The 27,219-nt window shown below is 38.9% G+C and overlaps 1 protein-coding gene across 4 annotated transcripts in view; it reads left to right on the top strand.

Annotated features, from left to right (window-relative positions):
- Nucleotides 1-1,697: 1,697 nt before the first annotated feature.
- Nucleotides 1,698-27,219, top strand: part of LOC107226288 (cadherin-89D) — a 46,840-nt gene continuing 21,318 nt past the window's right edge. The window contains exons 1-2 of one of the 4 annotated variants that reach the window (XM_046737383.1): nt 1,698-1,751; nt 25,309-25,444. In XM_046737383.1, coding sequence (XP_046593339.1) covers nt 25,360-25,444 — 85 coding nt within the window. In that variant the 5' untranslated portion in view covers nt 1,698-1,751; nt 25,309-25,359. The other 3 variants (XM_046737375.1, XM_046737372.1, XM_046737393.1) reach the window with 3 other exon arrangements.

Here is a 27,219-nt window from a genome sequence, read left to right as displayed (position 1 = left end):
TCAAATTATTGTATACCGATCGTTGACTTACGACTGATCTCACATTCTGTTTCCGACTATAACGTACCTACGTATCAATCTCGCATAAATTAATTATCTAAAGACAGCTGTTAATAAGTACTTGAGAAAAAATTACCGTTAGTTAAGGAAATTATCGACATTCAAACGTTTTGCATTCATATTTTCGTTCCCGTCAAAATGTCTGTTATCTATCAGTCTGAGGTTAACCAGTACAGAAAACAGGAAAAATATGCCATTTTCAGCCACAGTGTACAAATTTTATTTGAATATTTTAAACGATGTTTGACAAATGCACATGATCTTTAAATTTTGGGGTTTTATTTTTTCATTAAATTTATGCCACAACTTACCGATTTCGTCATTTGGTTTAGTAATACAACAATGATGTAAAAACTGCGAAGGATTTCTGGAATGTGAATCAACGACAGCTTTGATTACCTAATTATTGTAATATAATGTTATTTCGTCGTGTGGAAAAAAAAATTGAATATCAAATGTGTGATCTTGCGGTAAATTTTTTATACTCATAGAAAAAAAACTGGTTTGGGAGGGAGAGATATCTTCCTCGCTAAATATAACTTTATTCGACATATCGACGTAACTTATGGTCACCGTGTGGTTGTAACTTATTCAGGATGTATGCAGCCGTGCAACTCCAGTCAAAACAGTGTCACGACTAAAAAAATTATAAAATAACGGTTCAGAAGCTGCAGCTCAAGCTGTTAGCAATTAAGTTGGTAATTCGTCGATAAACCATCAATCGTTACACTTGAAAAATGTGTCATGGCTTTACCATACAGGCATAGCGAATGTTTTTCGTAGACTGAATAATCTCAAAATCCTTACCGTGTTCTACACAAATGAAATTTTTTGAAAATTAAAATGCAGGAAACAATGAAATTCGAAACGAATTATCGAACATAATCGATGCTTAATTTCAAATCGTTTTATATTGATTACAAATTTATCAAATTCATTCGATTTAACTCAACGATGACGATCATTTTATTCGGAAATTTGTTGTTTTCAATTACTGCAGACAATTTTCCTCAATCCTCTAGACAAAACAAACCATATTAGACCGAAATCAAACGAATCCACTAGATTGTCAACAGTATTTATGCGATTAAAAAAGCAGCGTCGATACATAAGCTATATTTTTTTGCAATATATATTTGTTATTTTCAAACAGATCTGATACTCTACATATACAACAATTTATTAAATAGCCATCGTGCGACTATCTCGTAAGAAAAATTACCAAAAAAAAAAAAAAATATTCATTATTTATAGCCAATCAGCTGGTCGACGGAACTTAATTTGTCAAAGGAATCGAACCTCTTCGACAGCTAAGAATTTCGAATACTAGATACGTGAATACTAAGGAAACGCACTCAGCAGATCGCGTGCGTGAATTACGCGTCAGTAAGTTATGATCGGACCTGTTACATAGCTGCAATTAAGCGATGTCCTGCACTTTCGTTTTGCGCGCCTTTCTAGCCTTGCCATGCCACCGGCAGCCGCAGAACGACCCGGAAGATTTTTGCCTCACCGGTATCTGGACTTGAGGCTGCACCTAGCCCAGGTGAAATAACAGGTAAGAGGCAGGCTGAAGCCGCTGGTAACTCAAGCAAGTCGACCAGTCCCAACAACCAGTACTATCCGACTGCCTGAAACGAACTGTCCATTTCCAGCTCCATGCAGTAGATCGCTGGCCGTCAGCTTGGCAAGTACGTTCGAATCTTTTCAACCAAACGAAAGTAAAAAAAAAAAAAAAAGAAAAAGACAAACCGTACACGCGCACGTGCTCGAGATTCGAATTTTCGCGCGCTTATCGATACATCCGATACTCGTGGTGTGAAACGATGCGGATTGGCGTAAGAGAGGGAGAAAAAAAAAATAGTGGATGGTAAGTCGTACACCGAGATGTAAATTCTTGTGACACTTGGTGGGATGAAAAATCTTGGCTCCAAGGAATCGTTCGGAAATTTGAGGTAAGCGCGAAAGCCTTTTGCGGTATATTTCTGAAGCATCTAGACCACGATTAGCTTGCGTTTGTCGGCTGATCGCCGAGCGTGCGCGATGAATACATTCATCGGTTTTATGCTGCTTTCGATGAGATCTTATATTCCGAACGCGATACACGGTTGAGCGATGAATTGATCATCCCGCGGGTGAATTTTCATACACTTACCGCGCTGTTTTCTCGCTCGCACATGTGTGTTTCCGGATCTCCATCAGGGTCACGGATCTGGGCCACAAGGCTGGTTGTACTTTGTTCGTCGAGATATCGGAGGCGTAGTCTTCGCTCCTTGTAATTCCTTGTCACGATTTTGAGAAGCACCGTTTCTTTTTTTTTCACTTCGGTTTAATTTCGCTAACAGCAGGATTTCATCGGCGCGAATCCTGCAGATCCTTTATCAAAAGTTCACGCGACGCTGCCGTTGTGCCGCCGTCGTCTAACACGTGAGAATGGATTCAATTATTTCAACCGCTACCAGCTTCTATGCCCGTACCATGTGCATTGAAGTCGAGGTAATTAAGGTATCTTACAATTAGCCAGCCCTGAAATTATGCCGTATAAACTTTTGTAATTAATCAAATATACACGTACACACCTTTGATCGATTAACCCAGGTCTAGAATGGAGTAAAATGAACTCGCATTGTCGTCCCGATTCTTTGAATGTAACCAAGTTCTAAGGCTTGTTTGTAAGGAATGATCTTTTCGAATCTGTTACCACTGATTCGAGCTTTTTATTTTTATGCCAATTCAACCCAATTTTGAATCCCGTATTACATTCCAAATTTACAATACACGTACTCGTTTTGGTCAATGGTATTATTCAATTATTTTTTACTTTATTAATGAGAAACGAGGCTAAAATAGAAGACGAGTGTTCTCAACTAAGATGTATTCACCGACTTGTGTACTTGAATCTTTATACCGAACCGTGCTAAATTTAACACTCTCGCGTCGTACTTAATTCTCTCATTAGTGCATATACCTTCTTTTATTTAACTGATTTGAAATTTTGCATATTGATTTGTCAATGGGTGACGATCGTTAAATTGAAATTGAATTAATCAAAACTCCTGATTTATTACACTGCTATGATATTATTTCGGCAAATATCAAGGTTGAAACTTCTATAAAACGATTTTAACGTTAATTAATTTTCGACTTTTTCTAGTTTTCTCAAAATTGTCTGCAAACTAAAACCTCATTCCTCGACTGATCCCATCAACTTTTGATCAAATCAAAACTGAATACAAAAACAACCAATCTAAGAAAGTATAAGTGGTGATAAAAACGTAGAAGATTCGGATAATTAGAAAAGTTGTAGTAATCAGATTTTCAAAGACGCAAAAATTTATTTTATAAGACTTCAAAATATTGAAAATTTAAGTACAGAAAAGTCATTTAGTAGAACGGTTAGAATTATGGTTAAAGTATTGAAAGCCAAATACGGAATCGTCGGAACGACTAAAAATATACTAAGTAGAAACAAAAATTCTAAATTTAATTACATGAAAATTTTAGTTCTGTCTAATCTGATCCGACAATCCATGATTTTTAGATCTAGCATTAAAAATCACACTTACGAATCCTTATTCCCCGAAAGTCAGAATATAGAATCGTCAAAATTCCGGTTCTTGATTTTCTATACTTTATTATTCTAGATTTTGGTTTTTCTACAGTTCGACACTCTGCATTCGAAAACTCAATAAGCTGGATATTCGCATTTTTTATAATTCGACATTACGACTATTCTACAATTTTTGATTCCTTCTTAGTTCTGTCACACTTTACGGTAACACAGAAGCCGATCGATAGTTACAACCGTTTAAAAAATTCGACGTCCAAGTCTTGCGTTCTCGCCAGCCATAATATCTGACGATGTTAAGTTTGAATGCAGCATCCGTAACGCGCATCGCAAGCACCTAATCGTAAGTTCGAGTCTTTGTCGGTTTTTCAACTAAACCGCATCAAAGGCCCCGTTGTTTGCAAAAGCTTTCGGAACAATGTCTGCAGAGAAGAACAGATACGCGATCCCCTTTGTAAGGAGATTCGTATCGTGTAGAATTCGTAGCTGCGTGCAGCGGCTATAAAACCTGGAGGAATAGCATGTAAGACTCGTGGCTTTTAATCCGGACCCAGCCTCGCAGCGGACGCGGGTTTTTCAGTCTTTGATCAGATGGAATCAAGCAGCTGTTCACGCTTTCGATGACCAGCGCACAATGGCCAGCGTTGCGCATCGTGCTCACCCCGGCTGTACAGTTAGATACGAATTTCATTAAAACTGCTGCCCCGATTTCCATCCTCTGCTTGCCGCTTCTTCTTTCTCGCTGGTTCATTCCTCCGTTAGTAATATTGTAATTTTTGTCCGAAAAATCGTGGTTGTTACTACTGTTGTTCAGGGTCAGACAGACCAACGCAACGCTGTAATCGTTCGTTAAAATACTATAGTCCGGTCAAAATAGGTCTGAATTGAAAATATTCGGAACATATAGTTGCATTTTTGTATACATTACACTATTTTATATATTATATTATTGTATAAATATTTTGTTTTTTGCGTTTTCCTCAAAAACCGTTATCGAGAGATGAAAAATGACTTGACCACCGTGTGGAGCGGAAGATTCTACATCGAGTTAGGTCCTCATATGTCAGTAACGGAGTCGGAGTAACAAATTAAAAAAAAAGGCATTATTTCACAAACATTCCCCAGATGCCGTCGATAAGTAAAATTTTATTTTCTCGATTTGTTAATCCGACTCCGCTTCCGCCACATGAGGATACAACTCGATGTAGAATTTTCCTCTCTACACATAATGATGAAGTAATTTTTCATTTATCGTTAGCGGTTTTTGAGAAAAACGCAAAAAACGTAAAATTTTATCGTTTTCTCAAAGCGCCGGCTATGCAGCTCAAAAATGACTTCAGATCTGAGTTTCCGAGGGGTGAAAAACTCCCGCACACAAAAATGCAGCCATATCCCGAATATTATTAATTCAAACTCATGCTGAATGGACTAACTAGATTCAGAAGTACATCGACGTGTTCGGTTGAATATTTCGTTGCGGAAATGTGAAAGAGAGAGATGTTTATAATTGACGATGAACACGAAGGTTGTGTTTTCATCACCCGTATGAAGAAAGTTGATTCATGAGAATACGTGTCTGAAAAACATTTATTCATTACGCACGTGTGTTAACGGTTGCTGGGTAATTACAATAATTGTAAGTGAGCTTTTCTACAGTTAATCGAGGATGCGCAGCAGCAGTTCGCTATTGTCTAATATAGTTTTCCCGCCTCCCGCGATTCTACCTTTCTAGATTAAACTGTAATCCAGTAAAGACACTCTCGCGTACCGCGTTTCCTTATCATTTGCAACAATCGACTGCATTACGGAAAGTGCATCCATTTACGCCGTCGCAACGGCACGAGTAAAGTTATAGCTGTCCTAAATTTCAGTGCGTATACATCGAACGATGATGCAAGAATTTTCGCATAAACTTGAGAATGAAAAAAAAAAAAAAAAAAAAATTCCAGTGGTTACGGATTTTTCTATGCCAAAGTGCCGTTTATTTAATTTTCATCCTACATCTGAAATTCGAACCGATGTTGCACAAGTTAAGGTTAATACTTGTCAGGTTCTTTTTCTTTGTCATTTGTTTTTACCTATCATTTTTCTGTTCGTTAACTGTCAGTTAGTTATTTGCGTTACAGCGTACGCCAGTGTTTATCGAAACCTGTTACGCCGGCTGGAAGCGATATTTCGGCCAGACATTCACTTTTCAATGATCGTGTCGTCATCGAATACTTAACTCCAATTTAAATCGCTCGTACGCACTCGGTCGGTGTAAATTTACACGTGGCGATGTAATGTGAGGCGATGCGGTTTTGCGATTGAGTAAATTCTGTCACGAAGGCATTTAGACTTCGATAAACGCCTCGAGAAGAAATGTAACTCGATAAATCGCCTCTCGGTTATATTGCGAATTTGTTCCCAGCCACGGTGATAAATGTATAATAACTAATTTACACGATATACCGAAGAGCAGAAGCTTCTGAACGATGAGAAGGAGACTGAGAAATAATAGGAACAAAAAACTATACATCCATTATTTTCACATCCGTTTACTTCGGGATAAAGAAGCTGCGGAATAAGAAGTACTTGTACCGTGATATATACATCGTAAGGAAATATACGTTTGCAAAAAGAAGAATTAACTGCATTTATGTGGTTGTATTGTAATACAGAGACTGGGTTTATCTGAGAACATATATTTTATTCGTCGCTGCGGGTTTCAGAGCAAGAAACGCGAGCGGTGCGGTCGTTTCTATAAGCAACGGATCGGTCAGCGTTATAACTTTGCTAAACGGAAAGAGTACGGATTTATTCGCGTTGCGGGGAAAAAAACGAAAGAAAAAAAAAAAAAATAATTCGGAGCAAAATTATTATGACAATTCGGGCTTTTCGAAGCTTAGTGAATTTTATTGCCTGTCAGAAACTGCGTTGATATAGTTACCTGGAAATGAAAATTGACTCGTCTGATTTACATTACGCTTAGAGTCAGAAAAGAAATCTCTGCAGTTTCGTAAACCGCCGATTATTTTTTTTTTTTTTTGTCAATATTTCTTCGTATCAGGTTTTAGTTCCCAAAGAAAAATCACACTCATTCAAAAGAGATTGTCGAGTGTTTAAATTAATTTTGAAATCTTTTTAAACTGATTTCTTTCGTTCACGTGATAAAAGTTTCTTGCCCGAAGAGTTGCAGACTGTAAAAATATACTTATCTATTCATTTGTTGTTTTTTCAAGATTCACTTACAGCGACAGAATCACAATTAGTTGCCGATGACAATTGACCTGAAATAAAATTTAGAAAGCCTGAAGTTTCCTGATCAAGGTCTTTGATCCTCTGCCATTCTTCTAACCGTTCACCTTTTTCTATTTTTTTTTTTTTTCTTCACAATTTTCGATAAAATAATTGCGACTAGATTTCTCAGCGTTGAACCAAATATCAATCATCTCGCGCGACATTAAATTAAGGAACGAGTTCGGTTCTGGCACGGAGATATTGGCGCCGGCTGAAAGCGAGGAGTGGATATAACGACGGATTAAGGATGCCGGTGAAAATATCCGAGCAAGATTTCCCGCGTTCGTGTCTTTAATAGTCTAATGCATGCGGGGAAATATATACCTACGTGCATGAATATAGACATTCTTCCGTGGCTTTTGAAAGCTCGGTCGGCAGAGGCGGAGCTCGAGCGAAATGGCTTTCGTATTAGCCTTGAACTTGATCTGCATATATTTTGCAGTTGGCCTTGCCGACGCCGCTCTATTTTGTCGCTTTGATATCCGCGATACCATTATAGTCATTAACCGTATAAAATAACACCAGGTTTATCCGGCCCGGTTTTTCCACCGTTTAAACTCCGGGGCTTTGGATGGGAAACAATAAAAAGCTCGATGATCCTGCACTGCGACGTCCTAGAAGGCCGCACACACAACGGTATCTCACTTTGCCTGCAGGAAAACAAAAAAAAAAAAGAAAAAAAAAACACGCCTCCGTTTTACCATCAGCCGCGGAAAGTGCGAAGATTTTTTTGCGCTAACCGACGTTTTTCTATCCTCGATCGCATTATCAACACTTTTCTTTTCGTTTCGTAAACGGTTATGAGCTTAAAGTAGACTATAAATTTTCCAGTCTGTATACGTAAAGAATATTGTATAATGCATTTTGAATTTGCATTATCGCATTCCAAATATTTTTGGGGTGCAGGGTTGGATGAAAAAAAAAAAAAAAAAAAAAAAAAAAACAGTTTAAAAGGCAGCAATTGCTCAAGCAGTTTTTGCGATTATAATTCTCGCTGTCGAGAACATTGCACGAAAGTAACTTGGGTGGAAGTTTCAAGTGAAAATTCTGAGAGCCACGCAAGTTTTTGAAATTATTTTTTTTTTTTAAGAAATTTCAACATCGTTTCAGCTGTTTGAATTCCAACATTTGTTTTTCTCACCCTCTTACCGAATTTCTCCCACAGTTAGGAAGTTTCTCAGAATCATATTTCAACCGCAGGATGATTATAGCAATTTCTGGTACACAACGAGAAAATTTTTCCCTCCTCGACTAAGTTGACTCTGGCCCCATTATCATCGCGGCGAAGTAGGATTTCGGGGATTGATGAGACCCAGAAAAACTTGGGGGCGTTTATATCCGAGCTTAAACGTGCGAGAAAAGAACCTTTTGTTGTTAGTGGAGATAAATCCGTGTTGTCAACGCCGTAAGGACCTTCTTATATGCGCATCAATTCCATACGGCGATTCACTCCGTCTGGCTCGTCTAACGAGGATTGACGACGACTCGACCGCACGGCTGGAAAAACCGGTGGAAAAAAAAAAAAAAAAATTTTCACCCCGATACATGTATTTTTCATAGGTCGACGGATGGCTCGAAGTAAGGCCGCTGCACCGAGCGGGAAAACATTTCAACAAAATATCGTTTCTACCTCTCCGATAATCGCGAGTTCGACCGATGCAACGTGTGTCTTAGATCTGCCTGATCTCTCGATCGCGACAAATAGGCCGGAATAATCGCTGTTCCAGATACCAAAGTCGACTTGCCGACTTCGGACAAGATCGCTGATTCCTGAATATTAAATTATAGTGACCAAAGTAGATATCGATTTACGACTTCGCCTTATTGCCAGGTGAATAATTTTTGGAACGATTGGCAACTGCTTAAAAAAAATTAATTCCGAATGTTGTGAATTCCTGTGAAATCAAAAACTTTTAATCAGCATCGTCAAATATCTGATAAATAAGTGTCTGTCGATATAATACGTAAGAATATTAAGGTACAAGTGAAATTTTATTTTCGTATCGTTTTTTTTTTTTTTTTTTTTTTTACCTGAGAAAGGTGATGCTTTCAAGAGCGCAAAGTCGACACGTATTGCAGAATCAAAGAGAAATAGGATCGTCACTTTCGTGATCGATTCATCGTCAATGTTTGGCATTGTTTTATTGATATTATCGAATATTTCCCACTAAAATTGGCTCATTTGTGACGAAAAAAATAAAAGAAAAAAAAAAAACATTTCCAAACAACGGTGACAAGATATTCGTTTCTATACATGACCGTGATCGATTGCTGATCGATAAAAATTTGTATGTAACCGAATCCTTGCAATAATATTGAAATTATCAATGTAAAATCACATGTCCGTGCCGTTTCTCCCATGAATAATTCATCTGATCGATGTCAACGAAATGAGAAAAAGACGAAGGCGGCGTAAAAAAAGATTAAATTAAAACCCCTCAGGTAGAGAAAGAACAGAAAACGAAGAAAAACCGAAAGACCGGATTGAAATGAAATCGAAAAAAGATATCGATCGGAGGGATCGATAATCTGTCTCTACATGCGAACGGATCTTGAGACGCGGGTGTTTCGGCATGTATGTATATACGCGCATGTACGGAGGTTGGGAAATTTGCAGGGAGATGTAGGAGAGTTAGTCGGTGGAGTCGAATAGCTGGTCTCTAAATCACGTGAAACAGTGCAGCATACCTTAGTGTAAGCGGAAATGAAACACTCAGGGACATGACAGTATTGCAGAGAGGGAAATAAAAGGAGGGCAGAGAAGGAAGAGAATTCGCTGAGAATACGCGGGCAAGGCGTCTCCGCGTCCTTCAAGGCTGCAGAAATTCGCACCGTGAATCGCGCCAAAGGCGGGAGGGACGATCTACTTGACAGCTTTCTATTGCCCACGTAATTTCTACACTCTCGACGCGAATACTCAGACGGTCACGTCCGAGCAGCTCGATTATAGGCCGGCCGGCCGGCGAGGAGTCTGCAAAGCGCGCAAATTTATTCCCCAGACTTTGAGCGAAAAGAAGTGTTCCCGTTTTTTTTCCACCTCCTATTTCGCCGATTCGTTTCTTTCTTCCCGCGACTCTTGCGTGCAGCGAATTGGATCCACAGTACGGGCGAAATTTTTCAAACCTTACCGTCTCGTTGGTAAAATATCAAACTGCCCCCTACAAGTGACGTTGTAACGTGCGGAGCAAAAGCTGGAGATAAAGAGAATAGAATAGAATAGTAATTCATTATGTCTATGACAATGCTGGAAAAATACAAGAAAGTTACAGAGAAATGAGAGAGAGAGAGAGAGAGAGAGAGAGAGGGAGAGAGAGAGAGAGAGAAACAGTTAATTGCAACCTCGCGAAAATATGTTGACTGACTTAAATAACGAAAATTAGAATGTCCCGGTATATATATACTGGAAGTAAGTTATCTAAAAATTTATGCGGAGCTTTTATGTTCCCGCGGTGAGAAGAAGACAAAAAAAAAACACGAGAATTCGCTCACCCCGTTCGTCGATTTTCATTTCGGTATGTGAAACTGGCTCGTTGCATGTACGTATAATGTAACATATCCGTTGATCGAGGATCCGAAAGCTCGCATTACCTATTCAATTGCTCTCAGGATATGTGACGTCAAAGGCCAAGGTCTGAAACGGTATTCCATTAGCGTCCTCGGAAGGTCCTGCCGACCATGCTTTGGACCTCCGAGTTCCCGAGTTCCTCAATGGATCCAGTCGTAGGTGGAGACGGCTTCAAGGTCGCGATCTTATTGGTTTCCAACTTCGGTGGAATTCGGAGCTAGGTCATTTTTACCCTCCACCCCCCCCTTCAGATACTGTGTTGGAAATTGGTATTTTCTACCAGGTGCTCGCTACCGACCGACACGGAGAGAGAGTAAAGAAAAAAAAAAAAAAAAAAGAAAAAGGAAACGACAGGAAAACCGTGATTTATTACCACTCAGATATTGTCCGTTCGACCAGGACTCAGGCGTCACCTGCTGCACCTTCATTTCTAAACAATATTTTCCATCACCTTGTTCGTGAGGCAGGTTCAACTTGTTCTACAGAAATTCTGACATCGTCACGGTATTAGGATTTAAAATTAATAAGTTAATCGATCTCTAACGTAGAATTCACGCGTCAAATGTCTGTAACAGCGTATGTTTATCGTTGATAAAGTTATCGGAGATTGAATAGAAACGGCTTTAAATACATCGGACAAAGTGCTTTGCTGATAATTTTGTTTCGTAGAATTCTCCTTCGGTCTTTGTGCGACAAGACGAACATACGTATGCGGAGAATTGAATTCCGAAGAGCGATGGAGAAGCTGAAATCCAGAACTGCAGAGATTATTGCGAGAACGGTAATAACGACCGAACTTTGTCGGAAGCGGTATTATCTGATATCTATTCAAATACACGACATCTATAGGAATCTGGGGGATGATCGTTAGCCGTTGAGGCTTTGATTGCGTGATATTCTCACCGGTTTCAAGTAAACCCGTAAAATAGAGGCGATCCAGAATTGACGAGTCTCGATTTATAATGTTCTCAGCGTTCGATCGGAGTGTGGCAGTAAAGTTTTAATGAACTGCCTCCCGGCTACGTAATTTTTCGAATTATATTACACACTCAAAGATGTATCTTACAACACTAAATTGTGGATATAACGTTTGAAAAAAATATCACAAAAAAAAAACCAATAATAATAATTTTGACAATCGTCAAGTTTTACGACGGGATAATAGAGCTGTAAAATTTCATTATACGTATTAATGATACGCAGATTGTACGGAAGATCGGTCAAGGATCATGGAAAGAGCGAAGATTTAGTTAAGCGACTGTGCCATTCGATGCGTGACAGTTGACCAATTATAAGACTTCCACGAGAAAAATCATCGCTGGTTGGGAATTGTAAGCTAATTTTAATGCTTTTGTCGAAAGTACTTCGTCATTGTTACACAAAACCTGACGCTGGAGATTCGAGGAGAATTTGTTTCGAACAAGTTCATCCGTTTACCGTCGAAGTAGGTCGAACCGTAAGCTTCTTTTGAGGACTTGATTCAATTGCATAAGGACCTTCGATTAGTTATTATTAATAACCGCGCCATCGCGGTTGAATCCTGTATAAAACCTCCGAGTTCAACTCGATCAATTTAACAGCACCTTGAAACTCTAATAGTTTCATCTTATCATCGTCTCGACAATGTTTTTACCGGACTATGCGTACTTTAAATAAATCCTCAACAAATGACCTGGCAAATTATCTAATTTGATCGCAACGTGCTTTTTATCCCTATAAATATCACGGTTCATGCGAGTCAATTAACCCAAGCGATAATTCATGTCGTTATGATTTTAATGATGAAACGTTCGGTATACGAATTCCGGCTTCAACGGCTGATGGTTGGCGATAATTTGTCTACCTGGGAATTCATGGTAAACTTGCAAATTTGACCCTGTCTGATTAAATTCAAGAACAATTTTACACGTTTACAGGAATTTTTTCAAAGTTCAACATTCAACGAGTGGAGCAAGATAAGCGGTTTACAATCATTCTTCTGGTCTTGTCGACGTTTATATCTTCTACAGATGCGTCTGTACACGTGTAAGAAATTTGTGAACTCTCGAGGCTGGCCCGTCTTGTGAATAAACCTGTCCACCTTAGTTTTTACCGTGTATGTTCTACTCTGCTTATGGTAGATAATTGCGAGGTTCTTGACCTTTTCTCCATCTTCCGTTTAATGTCTGAGCTCTCCTCAGCTGCGCTTCCTCCTCAGCTCACATGTGGTTCGAGATTTTATGGTTAATTTCAAAATTTAAGTAGGCACTCGTTTCAGAGCGGTTACGCAATTTTTCAAACATTTGCGGATCTGTGAAACCAATCAAAGTTCTAACTGATAATAAATTTAATCAATCGCTAGTCGATATAATCGAAATTCTCCTCCTCACAGTCAATTTTCAGGTACTTGCGATTCTGGCTATTTCGTTCTCTTCATTTTTCATACTAAAAATACTCAAGAAATGTTTTCATCGATAGTAATTACAACGATATCTTAATGTTTTTGGATGTAATAGTGTGTCATAATAAAACTAAACAAAGTGTCAGTTCTCATGATTTTAGAGTTAAAAAAAAAAAAAAAAAAAAATTAGAGTAATTCAAAACAGCGTTGATGTAAAAATTTTCGTTTAAAAATACTTTCAAGCTACTAATAATTTTGTATCCCACTTAAAATTTTTCACTCCGGTTAATATTTGATTAAGTAGAAAAGAAACGTGAACACAGATTTCCTGGCTAAAATTCGGTGAAAAGAACTCTTGACGCGGAATTGTGGGATATTTTTCTTGGCTCTTCGTATCCCTTGAAAAGGGATGGATCAACCGTCGAAAACCCATGAGACCGGACAAAGTGATAATTTTCGAGATTTGCGGGATTAGGAATAATGGAAGCACGTCCACGGTCGGGAAACTGCTGCAAGAGAAGTTGAAAGCAACCCCGTCACGGAGCTGGAGGGCCGTAGCTTGTCGAGTCTAGACTGCAAACAGTCTGGCGAAAGCGACGTGCAAATGGCGAGAGTCTCGAACATCAACGCCTTGATCTTCATACCCATATTCGACCCCAGACGTCCGAGACGTTCCGACGCCCTCGGCTTTACACCTGGAATTAAATTTCCGCTTCTTGTATACCATTTTCCGTCACATTCGACGAGGAATTATTGTCAAGTAATTGAAGCATGCTCGAATAGGGAACTCGAAATATTCGCAAAACAGTTCTGAAAACGCGAGGAATTATATAACAAGCTCTTCGTTCGATGCAGACGTCAGGTGTCAAGTAAAATTTTGCGTTATTTCGCAAGTACGGATCAAGAGAAATGTGACAATTGCGCGTTTGCAAAAATGCAATCTCTTTTTTTATTCAATGTGATGGTTTAATTTGTTGAAATTATCGACTCGGCGTTCGAATGGAAATACGTGTGGGTATGATTTTTCACTGTGGGTACACCGAGCATATTGGATCGGATTTTTATCAATCTATCATGATACTCGGTTGAATTAAATCATGCACAACAGTGCGGACTTTTAGACCAAGGATCGCTTTACACGGGTTTTGGGTGAAATTGATCGCTTTGACACGATGAAAAGTTTGCTCTAGCTGACAAGGTAAAATTCGAGAGCATTATACGCGGTACATCTATCTCGGTTTTGAGCACGGAGATAAAGAGAGGAAGAAAGTATGTCTAATGTGTAATTAAGACTGTGCCATGCTGGGTAGAAAGGCCAGATAGAGGTTCTCAGAAATTAGTAAAACTTTCTGTTCTGACGGAGACCAAGAAAAAAATAAACGGGAAAATTGCGCAATGCCTGATGATTATGAATTAAAAAATATCTGACAACCGTTATTGATATACACCATCTCCACAATGTTAATATATTGTACAGTAACTTTGGGCGATAATCGGTTATTCATTGATATATCAAATACAAAATTACGGTGAAATAAAAGATAGAAAAAAGCAAATAATTATTCATAATTTCAATCCACTCGCCTTCTGGGAGATGAAAAAACCTCTCATCAGAGTCAGCGGAACGGTGAAATTTGACTATCGACTGATTCACTGACTTGACCCTGGCACCTCAGATGCTGACAGTTAACCTGCCTAAAGGCCCGGTCAAATAGCGGTTATTCATTCCTAGCAACATTGAGAAAAGGCTGTTTTTACTTCAAGCTTCACGGCTCGATAGCCAAACGTTGACAGAGAATTGTCAATAAACGAGAGAAGTCTGATGAGAACGGAAAATTGTATTCGTCGAAAAACATTGTGTGCTCTGTACAACAGAATTAAAAATCCGCAGAAAACAATGCTGGGAATATTTGATTTGTGAAATTATCGATGGGCGTTAAATTTTCCACATTTCATTATGTGTTTCTCAAAACAGTGTCACTCCTCTTGTCAAATGTTTTTTCCACCGTTTCACGAGTAATTTTTGCACTTCTTTACGAGAGAGGGTGAAAAAAGAAGAAGAAGAAGAAACCTTGTCGGAGTGATCCTGGTGACGTTTATCGAAAAAATGATGAAAATCACCGAAAATCCTTTCGGCAAAATTCGAAAATTCTGCTGACGGTTTTTTTCGAGTAAAAATATCTCTCGGGGCAGGGTCGAAACGGCCTGTAAGTCGGTTTATACATCCAGGAGAAGTCGAGGCCTGCGTTAAAATCGCAGGGCCGGCTCTCAGCCGGACAGATTTAGGCCGACGATAAAATACGAGTGGAGCGACATTATGCGGCGAGGTGGAGCAGATTGTCAGAGTAGTAAACATTACGGGGACAGTGGTTAGCTGGGGTCAAGTACGCGGGAACCGTAAAGACAGGTAGTTAATTCAGTGTTCCAACTCGCGCGTGTTCGAGTTTTCGGAGTTTCTTGCGGATGGAATACAGAAATTTAGCGAGCGCAGAAGCGCGCAAGAATACGCAAACAAAGCTAGCCTTTGGCCTTCAACGATAGCTCGCTCTCTCCTCGACCGAAAATATCCAAATGAGCTTTCAACCGTTTTCTCCAAATAGCTGCACGCGCAAATTTGCTCCAATACAATGCCAAATAGATTCTGCCGCCTTTTTATCTTTGAATCGCTGATGCAAAACAGGAGCCAGAAAGTGTTTGACGGGAAAAATTGAGAAATGAGATGGAATATCTAGCACCGAGATTTATGGTTTGACAGAAACGAATTATGTCGTTTTTCAATTCATTTCGAAAATTCTACTTTGAAATACTTTAAATGAGTAGGGACTTGACGTCGTATTAATATGAAAATTTGTAAAGAATCGCAGTTTAAAACTGTGCGAAAGCATTCGAATCAATGCAGAGAGATTTTTAATTACATTTGAAATTATTTGGAACCATTTGGAATTAGTAAAATATACAAATATATTGAAATTACTTGTGAAATGTAAAATGACAAGTGTCGAAATATCGTAAGACTGTATTACGTGAATAGTTATTGGATCGTTTGAGATCGGATTTTCACCCGAAATAGCATTTCATAACTCTCTGAAAATAACGAAATAAAGAGAATTTTGTAATTCTGGAATCACAGACGCGTAATTCACATTTGATTACTGACAATCGATTATCGAGGACAGACTCGAACCAAAAACCTTTTGGAATACCGAAGGCAATCGAGGGTTATCTCGGGTTTGAATCGTATAAACCGAAACCATATTTCAAACGGACAAGATAAAAGTGTTCAAACCGTGAGGGTGAGCCGAGGGTACCGTCTTATCTTGAAATACGCCCTCAGGGAATCCACGTGGCGTCTCAAAAACAGCGCACAGATAGAGAAGACAGCCACAGGTGGCGAGGAAATTGATATTTCATAACGACTGGAAAGTCCTTCGTTTCTGCTCAGCACGAAAACATGTTCGGATGATGAAAAATTACGATTTCTTGAGTGTTCGAAGGAAGACGTACGAATTGACTTTCGAGACGATGACAATAGCGTTACCAATTGGTTGCAATTATTTATCATCTTTTTTTTTTCTCGTTGAAAAAGATGTTATAATAATTATGTAACATCGAACGAATGAGGTACAATAGAATTAAACGCGAGTGAAATTGAAGTAAAAACAGAGAGAGAGAGAGAGCGAGATAGAGAGAAACGAGTTCATTATTTTTTTTATTAAATTAATCGTCTGGAAAATGACAGGGCTCTTCCTGTATTACTGAACAAATTAAAAGAATTTTTGTGAAAATAAAAGGAGTCTGTTGTATTCTCGCCTGAATTTTTCTACCCGATTCTTTGATGAAAGCTGTAGAAAAAATAAGAATTTAAAACTTGTTACATGAAGTTGAAGCCGCCAATGATCCGAAACGCGATATCTTGAATGAATCGGTAATTAAACTGAAGAGTATTCAATGACCAGCTAACGGTGTTTATAATTTTTCTTAACGCGTTAATTAGGCAGCACAAGTTGTTGGTTTTGCATGAAACGGCGATACGTAAGCATACGTTATTATATGTATATCCTCACGTACTGACGAAACGTTGAATTAATCTGTAAATTTCTAGTCTCATTTTATACCGCATATTGCAACACGTCGAAGTTTAATACAACCGAGGCCATCGCGTATAACTTAGATTATGGTTTTTTCTTCGTTTGTAATTCGATGTAGAGTGCACTATGATTGCACGGCTTGTTGTTTGCTCATTTCTTGTTACCATTCAATTCCGAAATGATGCATCGCAGGATACTCTGATAAGGATTTCTGCAATCCCCCGTTCATCCTCGCGATTATTTAATCTACGAACGAGGAATACGACCGCAGGGTTCCGCAATAGTTGCACCTGCTAATTAACTTGTGCGTGAACGTGATAATTAACCTAGTTAATTAATTATTATTTATACTCACACTTCATTCACTTTTATATCCCGTTTCTTGCTTTTTTACGAACAGGGACATCTTCGCCGATCCTTTTGAAATCCGCTCGGAAATTTATACCGACGCCGTTGAATTCCTGCAGCCGTTCGCCACGCTTCGTGCACCTCTTGATATTGCGTGACGCTTATCTAGGGTCGCGACTCGTTCGCTTGCTCCGTAGTAATTCATAATTTCAAAACGTTGGTACGTCTGCATACCAAAGCGCTGATGCATTTCTTTCAATGTTCCGATTTCGCATTTAACCGGCTTGGTCAATAATTGAAAGAGATCGTTCGATTTTGATTGTATGAATGTAATTGTAGAATACCGCCGTGTGTAGGAAACCTTGAAGCAATTAATATTATCGTTCGAATCTCCTATTTGATGAAATTATACAGCATTCGCCATGCCCCGTAGAAAAATATTATGCGAAACACACATGCGATCAAATTACTGTTCAAGTTCTCACTACCGGAGCGGAAAAAAAAAAAAAAAAATAAACCTTTTAACAGCCATCATGAGACTGTCGCAATCGTAATGATTGCGCGACTTTCGTGAAACTGTCGAATCAAGAAATAAGACGATGAAAAACGTATTCTTTGAAAACCTGTCACAGTTTTGAATGCTTTCTTTCAATTTAAATATCCTTTAATTACGTATCGTTTACATAAAAAAATTAAGGCAATAAATAAAATGTCCTCTTCATAGTAAATGAGAAAATAATTGGCTGTTCGCTACTCGGTGACGAGACAAATAATTGTAAACAAAAAACAAATATAAAAAAATAGCGAATAATTTGCGACTTGTATAATTATCAGAACTGACGATTAAACGATGTCGCAACATTTTGCATAGTATGAAGCAATAATTATAGTCGGATGTTTTTTACAAACGTGTCGAGGTTCACCTTAGTTCCGCTTTTTCTTTCAACAAACAGTATGGAACGATGAATTGGCAGAAGAAAATTCAACCGTTTATTATTCTGTCTCGAATATTGAGCTCAAGGAATCTGCCAAATTCTCATTAATTAACCTGTTTCTGCTATTCTCCACGATTATACCGCCTTTTGTGTACACAATAAAGGCTGCGGCAGTTGGAATTTGCCCGGATCGTTTTCCGTGCGTGTCAAAATGTCATTTTCCATTCCTTTCGCTCGGCATTACTTGACCGTGTCTAAGTATAACGTGATCAAAGAAAGCCGTGTCCCAGACTCGGCCAATCGGTTATATTATCAGGCTCGTAACCCGGGTCCGCGAGTAATGATAGCTGAGAAATTCACCTGCGGAACGGAGAAAGCAAATTCCACTCAATTGATAAATTATTTCTTTAACTGCGATGTCGTCCGTTCGTTGGAATTACCTATATTAATACAAATTTTCATCAAAAATATTAAAACACGAAAAATTTCACGAAAGTAGAACCCTTCGGGAATAAATTTTTATCGTATTACAATTACTAAGAAAAGTGCGTTGTTTTTGCTGATATTTTGAAGCTTGATTCTTACCGAAAAATTCAAAGCCCAAGTAATTGTAGGAATCGGATGATCAAAGATCCATTTTGTAAATTTTCAACGAATCTTTTCAGCGATCAATGAACCAACAACATGCTGTTCGAAAAATAAAAAAAAAATAAAATAGTAAAAATAATCGAACCAGAAATTATTAGAGCTCTAGAATTTTCTGTGAAAACAAAAAATCAACTAGCCAAATAATAACAATTCCCAACTGATGCTAAATTTCGATTGCCTCGTAAGCTTGGCTAATCTTAGAAACGAGTTCTGAACGCGTAGGTGTGGATATATTTATCGTACAGGTGCATTGATCTTAAGCGAAAAGCGTAACCTATACCTGGATAAAAATGATTTACGAAATTTCCACACGGTTTGTTAATAACTCGGTTCATCTGTAAATCAGGATTGTTATACCGTTAGACTTGAAAAAAATTGGTACAAATCAATTAGACGTTTTTATTGCTGCGATGTATTAATTTTTTGTTAGTTCAAATACTTACTTCAAGTCCGAGAATTTTACGAGTAAATTACTAATGTATTTTCGGTAAAATTTCTATGCAATAATTGGCGAAGTCAGTAATATCTTACCACCTTTGGGTATCTCGCGATTCAATCGAGCGAGAAGCTTGTTCCAATCACTTCGGTACTTCAGTGTATTCGGTTGTTGTTTATTCTTGAAGACATTTTTTCATCATGTACTTTTCGCGTCTGCTGGGATATTTATAAAAATGTCCAGTTCAAGTGTAACGTATGCACGAAATATTGTAACCAACTGTGATTTTCACACTGTCAGAAAAAAAGGTTGTTTCGAAATTGAACACTTGGCTTTACGAGCCGATAAAAACTTGGGATAAAGTCTCGAATGACAACAAGGGTAATATATTTATGGATAATCAGGAGTGTTTGCACGACGAGATATCTTGTTTTTCGTTTCTGCGAACAATTTTAATAATCGTAAATGAGTAAAGTCGAAGATTTAGTGAGGCAAAAAATCCAATTCCTTACAACCTGAGCAAGCGGTAAACGGAATAATAAGGAATGAATTCCAAGTGATTTTAATGCCTTGAACATTTCAAGGGCCGTTTGAATTTATTTACAGATTGTTGCCAAAATGTAAATCGTAAAGAATTTTTCAACCATCCCGCAATAAGTCGTCGTCTTTCCATTCTCCGTCGTAAAACTACGTCGGTACCGAGGCAACACCTACAGCTTTTGCGTAGGTACGTAAGAATCGTTTGAAACTAGAGCCAGAAACTCCCGCTGTGGTCCGGGAATGAAACTTTTCATATTTCGCCTACTTCGTAATAATTCAACGACACGGTGTATGCGTCGCGTCGTTGTGTCTCAAGTGCACTTGGAGAAATTCGCCATGATTTCCGAAGACCAAAGTTTACCCGTAAAATTCGATCTTTTCTTCGCTGTTTTCGTTTGCTTCGCCTCTACGCGCTTACGGCATTGAATTTACGATGATTGTACCAATTATATAAATATTCAATACTACAAATATATTATGTAATGCAAATGAGACGTTGATACCGAGAAAAGATCCCGCTTCAGTCTTTATTGACATTTCAGGTAAAACAAACTCGGGCCATAGATTTGTCGAATGTGGATTTAGGGTCAGAACTTCAAGTTCGCTGAGAATTGCACAACTATACGTATATTTTTCCCTCTTTGATTTCACGGCTAGTCTTCTAAACAAGATTGAAATTTCGCTTTGACATTAACTTTCGCAAATTAGATTAATAACGAGAATCGGACGTTCCTCGGCACGAGGAAAAAAAAATCTAATTTTTGCAGAACCGTAATTACTTGTTCTTGAAATCGAGTTTGAGACATAAAATAATGGGTGAAAACTTTCGTGATTCAGAGAACGAAGCCCAGGAATCAGGATTCAGAAAATTAGTGTCACCCTGACGTGCGATTATGAAATTTAATTGGCCGAAGTAAGCGAGTTTCTCACACTCGTCGTAACAAGTGAAAACTAATGAAAGGTTATCGGGAAAAAAAGTGATTGGAGACGACCATCTAATTTAAAATCAGGAAGGTCTGATCGGCCGTATAACGTTCAGTCATCAAAATTTCAATTCAGTAGATCGCATGGCAGTCCCTTTGAAATATATAAATTGCTGTGAGAGTGAAACCGTTGAAGAGCGTTAAAGAACGAAAGCGAATCTAAGCCAGGCTGCGTCTCGATCGATTGGTCGTTGGATTCTGAATAATCATGCCGATCATCGCATAGCTGTTAGATTAACGCGATCTCTCATCCTCGTCGTTTGTCGAACCGAATGGAGTGAAGTAATCTCGAGAGATGTTGGAGATTCTGTTTTAGCTTGAAAAAAACATCTATTTCTTTCGCTGAAAAATCTCGATTAAGTTGCGAAATTAGCGATTATGTAGATCCTCTCGCGTCTTAACCTGGCTTTAATCGACAGCTGACAATTGGATTTTAACAATCCTGCATACTTTCCCTCGAAAAAAAAAAATCAGCCTTTTCATCGTCGATGGATCGGCCGGTGTACCTTAAACTTATATCGAATCGTCGGACGAATTGGACTGATGAAGTTTGTTTTTTTTTTCTTTTCAATATTATGGTTAAATCGTGCTGCAAATTGGTTTCATACCGTGAACAGAGCATGAATCAATCGGTTGCAGAAAGCGAGGAGCGTTTTATTCGACGATGACTACTGTTCGGACGAATTATACCGAGCTGGAACCGACTTGGGAAGCGGTGATTATAAATGCGAAATATACTGCCGATAGAAATGGCAAAAAGACAATAAATTCAAAGCCGACCAATAAATCAACGATGTTGCAAGTGCAGAGGCTGAAAAATCAGCAAATCATATCGCCAATGAAATTAAAGCAATATCTGGCTCTCCTGCAAGTTACATCATGTGATATCTATCGCCTTATATCATCGTATCCCCGTTTAGGTAATTAGAAACAGGTTCCTATACTCTTTGGCCCGAAATATTTACTGCATGAATAACCACTGAGCGAATCAAATGCGAATATAAATGACACAGGCCGAGTGGAGCAACGTTTAAAAATAATTAGGAAACGGTTATTTCGAACAGCGTAATCACGATCACAATCACTCGTTTACTTCTAAAGTAAGGCAAATTGGAGGGAATGGTACTTCGTAAGAGAGTGAAGGTGATCGGTTGGACGGGTGTGTAACGAGTGTTCGCTGTCACATATAAATGCGTTTGAGAGTGATTTGAATCGCAGGTTTCCACCCGAGATGCAGTACTTCTGTTTTTTACTTTCTACGGGTAAAACTCGCTATGTACAATAGATCGTATAACACGGAACTGTGAGTGAGCAAAAACGTGAAGCAACAATCGGCAATGATTATCCGTTGCTGAAAGTTAAACCGGCAGGTACATCAAAACTCCCATAAGGTTGACGTTTTAGGTGGATAAAATTACGGGCCTCGCCCCGACGTGCAATTTTGTTGTAACTTGTGTCCGCGTATACACTTGTAACTACCTTGTAAAATACAGAATTGTTACACATCGATAATTTTCAACTGTGGGAAAAAAATTACACCACTCCAAGACAAAGGAAGTACGTACGGCTTTTGTCTGTGCAAAAGTTCTTCTGCAAATTTCTGTTAATAGTAAAAAATTCATGAAAACAACTTTTACTCACTCGTCAACTTTCATACCGTATTTAATCCTTAAAACTCGAACGGTTTATGCATTCTCCGTTGCAAATTAATGTCTGTTTAGGCAGGTACATTCATTTCTTGAGCACTGAAGTTGGCTGCGAATTTTTTTTTTTTATCACAAAGTTCGCCAATCTCTGTATAATGAAGTAACATATCGCAAAACAGTTTTGAAACTGGCTTCTTTAACGAATGCAATCGTGACAGGAAATATTTAACCGCGAGTATCACAGATTCGTCAAAACAGATCGGCCTCTTCGTATACCTACGCAAACATAAATTCTATCAAAATCATCACGAATTACGCAAAAGTGTTGCAATTGTTGAGGCTGAATCTGTTGTCTGATTGAAATGGTAATGGATTAGTGTCCATCCTACACAATTTTTGAATCACAAACCGGCCTGGTTGTATATCGTTTAGCTTTTTCGATATCATAAATATAAACTTTCTATCGCGTAGCTGGGCCGAGAAAACTGCAGAGAAAAACTTTATTTTAACCATTTTGTTAAGGCAAGAATGAAAATGAATTCGCGTTGCGATAAAACCTGAGAGAAAAACAAGCTGGCCATGGATATCTTTCGTTTTTTCAATTTTCATTCGCAAACATTCACTGCCTTTGACCAAACGATGTAATTCTGTTAAATTTCAACCACCCACGATAGGTATTTTAAGTCGAGTAGCAGAGAAAGAGACAGAAAAAAACACCATTTGTTTATTCTGCATAATTCGGATCAAGCATTCCCAAAGACAAAAAGTCGATAGAAAGTTTCTGCCTAAACAGAATCACGTGTTTACATATACCGAGCGTAAAAAAAAAACCCACACGCAACGGTCTCTCCGATCGATGTAACTAAAAAATGAATTCTCATCGTTGCCTGGACCGTTATGGGTTAGAAAATGAGCATCAAGCCCGTGGCTACAACAACCGAGGATGACAATAAGCACGGCAACCAAAGAGACGGTCGAGAAAGAAAGCAAAACGGACAGTTTACTCTTTTAATACCTCTTGGCGATGGTCGCTGGATGGCCGCCGAAAGCGAAAGGATCATCGGTTCTTCCCCGAGCAGCTCTTCTCTCGAATTCCTCATCCTCCGTCGACCGATCGTCGACCAAGGGGATGACGGCACCCAGTTTTCCGAAAAACCGTCGACGACGGGGTGGTGAAATCGGTAAGAAATCGAGCGACGTCGAGGCTCGATTGGATGAAATACTCGATCGGGCGTGGGGATCGGCGAGCCATCGACGTCGACCACTCCGGGTACCGATCCCTATACCAGTCACTCGTGAAACGTGAAACTAGTCGAAAGTTTTTACCCAACCAAACCCAGTTGGTAGATATCGCAGCCTGATCGAGGCTAGTCTTTGGTCGCATGCCGCAGTCCTTCCTCGTCTGGGCCGCAGTCGAAAAGTCGACTTGACCGATTCCCGGTTCACCGATCAGTGCCGATTTTCTCGCGTCTGTCGCAGGTATTCGCAATCAGTGAAAATCACCGTTCGCCGACTTTCGACGGAATATCGACGACGGTGAATATTTTCGATCGAGTCAGTTTTTGTGTATGTGATTAATGATCGTACGCTGATCAGTGCCGTCGACGATAGGAATTTAATTGGAATTGGAATTTAATTTTTCACGGACACTTCCTGGGAATTTGATCAAGGTCAGTTTGACAAGATTTTGGAGTAGGTCGAACGAGTGTCAACGATAAGATTCCGCGAGAGTGATCTTACGGATCAATCGCTTCAATTTAACTTCTCGATTACTGCTGATAACTGCCGACGTTCTGTTTTGTTTTTATTTTTTATTTTATATTTTATTTTATTCGTTTTGGTCAGTGCTGCGGAGGCAGAATTCGGAACAGCAGTTTTCGATGAGTGTAAAAATTTCCGTTAAAAAAATTGTTGTTTGCCGAAACGTTTTAGGAAAGAAAGCAAGAAAAAAAAAAAAAGGAGAATGAATAAAAGAAACGAACGAAGAGGCGAATCACAAAAGAAGTAAAAGAATTCAAATTGGCATTCAAGAGACACGCGACACGCGAAGTTTTATTTCTTAATAAAAAAAAAAATAAAAATTTATTGTCGACTAGACATGCTGCATATTTTTGTACACACGCACACAGGCACACACGTATAGCTGCAACTTTTGACTGTGGCTCGTAATTACACTGTCCAAATTTAGAGATAAAGCAATCTTTTAACCAAATGTTTATACGTATGTACAATATCGTGTACCTATATCCTGCACTTTGCAGTTTGATCTCAACCGAGAACTAGAAGCCCTGTTATAACTCTCTGTGAAATAGCCATTCAACCGAGAATAATATCTTGCGCCTAACAGCTACTAGGATAGTTTCTAGAAACGTTTCGAAATCAACAATGTTGCATTATTTTATCGACTTTCGACATCGAGGCGAACAGAATAAACTGCATTATCGTAAAAGTAATTATCGCACCTGACAACGGAGACTCGCAATATTCATCTTCCGCGTTGCATGTAACATATTCCAACCGTCCTCCCAATGCAATAAAGCTCAGAGATCTTACATTATTCGAGGATAAACGATTCCCGGAACTGATTAAAATACAAAAAACTGATTCTAACGCCTTAATTGTTACATCGGCAAAAGTTGAATGATAAATTTAACTGCGGAAAACAGCGCGTGTGCAGCCTTTCGACATTTGCTCAGAACTTGCTCAGCTGAAAAAAGGCAGTGCGATACAATCTGTAATTTACGGTGTCCCGTTTTATATTAGCCATAAAATAAACATTAAACATTTTTAAATCAAATCTAATACCGCGATGTTCTTTTTACCGATTTGCAGAGATGTTCCCGCAAAAACGAGCTTGAAATCTCAAGACCAGAGCGGGTCAAAATGTTGGCCGCACGGTGCGTCATCTTCTGGCAAACCCGACTAGCAGCTTTCCTCCTCTTCGTGACATTTGCTGGTGGGGCTTCAGGTGAGTCTTCCGGAAGAAATACGGAAAATTTGATTAATTCCGGAGCGAACTGTATTTATAGCCGATGATCAGTTTACGTTGAACATCTTCTTTCTCTCTTTCTCTCTCTCGCTCTCTATCTTTACGTCACTGGTTAATCAACATCGATTTTTGTACTCGCTTCTTAAAAGCTGTAGGTGACTCGGGTCGAGATGACGGGACCATGTTGAAGTTCTAAATTTGTAAAGTTCCGAAAGCGCCTAATTTCGAATTACTTGGCGACAAAACTTGAAGTGAAGAAATCAAACTTTTGCGAAACAACCAAGTTTCGAATGGTCGGAAGCCCGACGGGTCGAAGTTCCGGAATGCAGGATGCCGAAATTTTAGTTACGATAGAGCAAAGTTCCGATAAATGAAGTTTCGATAAAGTAAAATTCTGAAAATTAAAACATAATCACACTGCGTAGTTTACTACGAGTGGGCGTAAAGAATCAGAAATACCAAAAATCACAATAGCCAGGATTCCGAATGTAAAAATATCGAAAATCCGAAACAAAGAATGATCAAAGTGGCGAAATTTCACCAAGCCAGAAATCCACGGAATTGAAAATCTTCGATCGTTCGGAATTTCGATATTACGATTTATAAATTTTCTTATTTCCCCACTTTCGGAATTTTGACTTGTCGGAATAACGTCTTTTCGGTATTTTGTCCTTTCGAAACTTTGAGCGTCGGGTTTCAGACCATTTGACACTTTTATGTTTCGTCAAAGTTTGATTTCTTGACTTTAAGTTTCGCCACCAAAAAACTCGAAGTTTGGTGTTTTCGAAACGTTTCAAATTCGTAATCTGAACCTAGTCCCGAGGTGATTGGGTGGGTAAATATAATATTTGACAGCGGTATTGTTTCGGTACCAAGATTTGCTGGAAAGATACGAGGAGGAAGATGCGTGGCACAAGAAAGTACAAATTGAACGGATAAGTGGCGAGCAGCTTGTTACGCGTAGTGTGTGTTACCCGTTCATCCTACCGGTTTGATGTTCTCACAATTAGCATTCGGTATCGTGAGATCGAGGTCCCGAACCTCCCACAATATGCACTTACAGCAGCCTTATACCGTCAGGGCAATAAAACAGTTATCTCATTAATTACCACTGTCAAGGATGCTAATTTCCCATTGATAGCGTAAAGAAAAACCAGATCTGCTACAACAATGGCGATGAACCATGGCGCTATTGTTGCCATCCGACGTTGCTGAAGGTATATATGGACTCCTCAAACAGTCAGAAATATTACACGTACGAAACAAAACGGAATGTGGTCGTTTTGGCAGAAAAAAAAGTAAAACAACAGCTAAATTACTCCTCCAGTTTCACCAAATGCGCAACTGAACATACGTGGTAAAAATAAACGCGCGACATGCGTGAGGATTTTTTTCCTTCCTCACGAAGGAGTAAAGGTATAGAATTGAAAAAAAAAAGAAAAAAAAAAGTAAACTAATCACGTCCAAGAAGCTAGGTAAATGGCGGAATTATGCATTAGGAGTTATTTCACAGCCGTGTTGGATACGTAAGGATAACGAATGCGGCTTGCAAATTATTACGTGCCGGAGTGTAATTAAACTAGTGGAGAAAACGGCTTGATATTTATCAGCGGAAGCTTTAAAGGCTGACGCCAGTGATCGTGTAAGATCGGTTGAAGATCTGTGGTCAGTCGGGGTCAGCGATCACCGACTGTCTTCGTGCAATTAGCGAATCCCTGTAAATGGTACGTATAAAGAGCAACGTTTCTGATCGG

Source organism: Neodiprion lecontei, chromosome 1, assembly GCF_021901455.1.
Source record: "Neodiprion lecontei isolate iyNeoLeco1 chromosome 1, iyNeoLeco1.1, whole genome shotgun sequence".
Taxonomy (NCBI): domain Eukaryota; kingdom Metazoa; phylum Arthropoda; class Insecta; order Hymenoptera; family Diprionidae; genus Neodiprion; species Neodiprion lecontei.
This window is presented reverse-complemented; position numbering and strand designations above follow the sequence as displayed.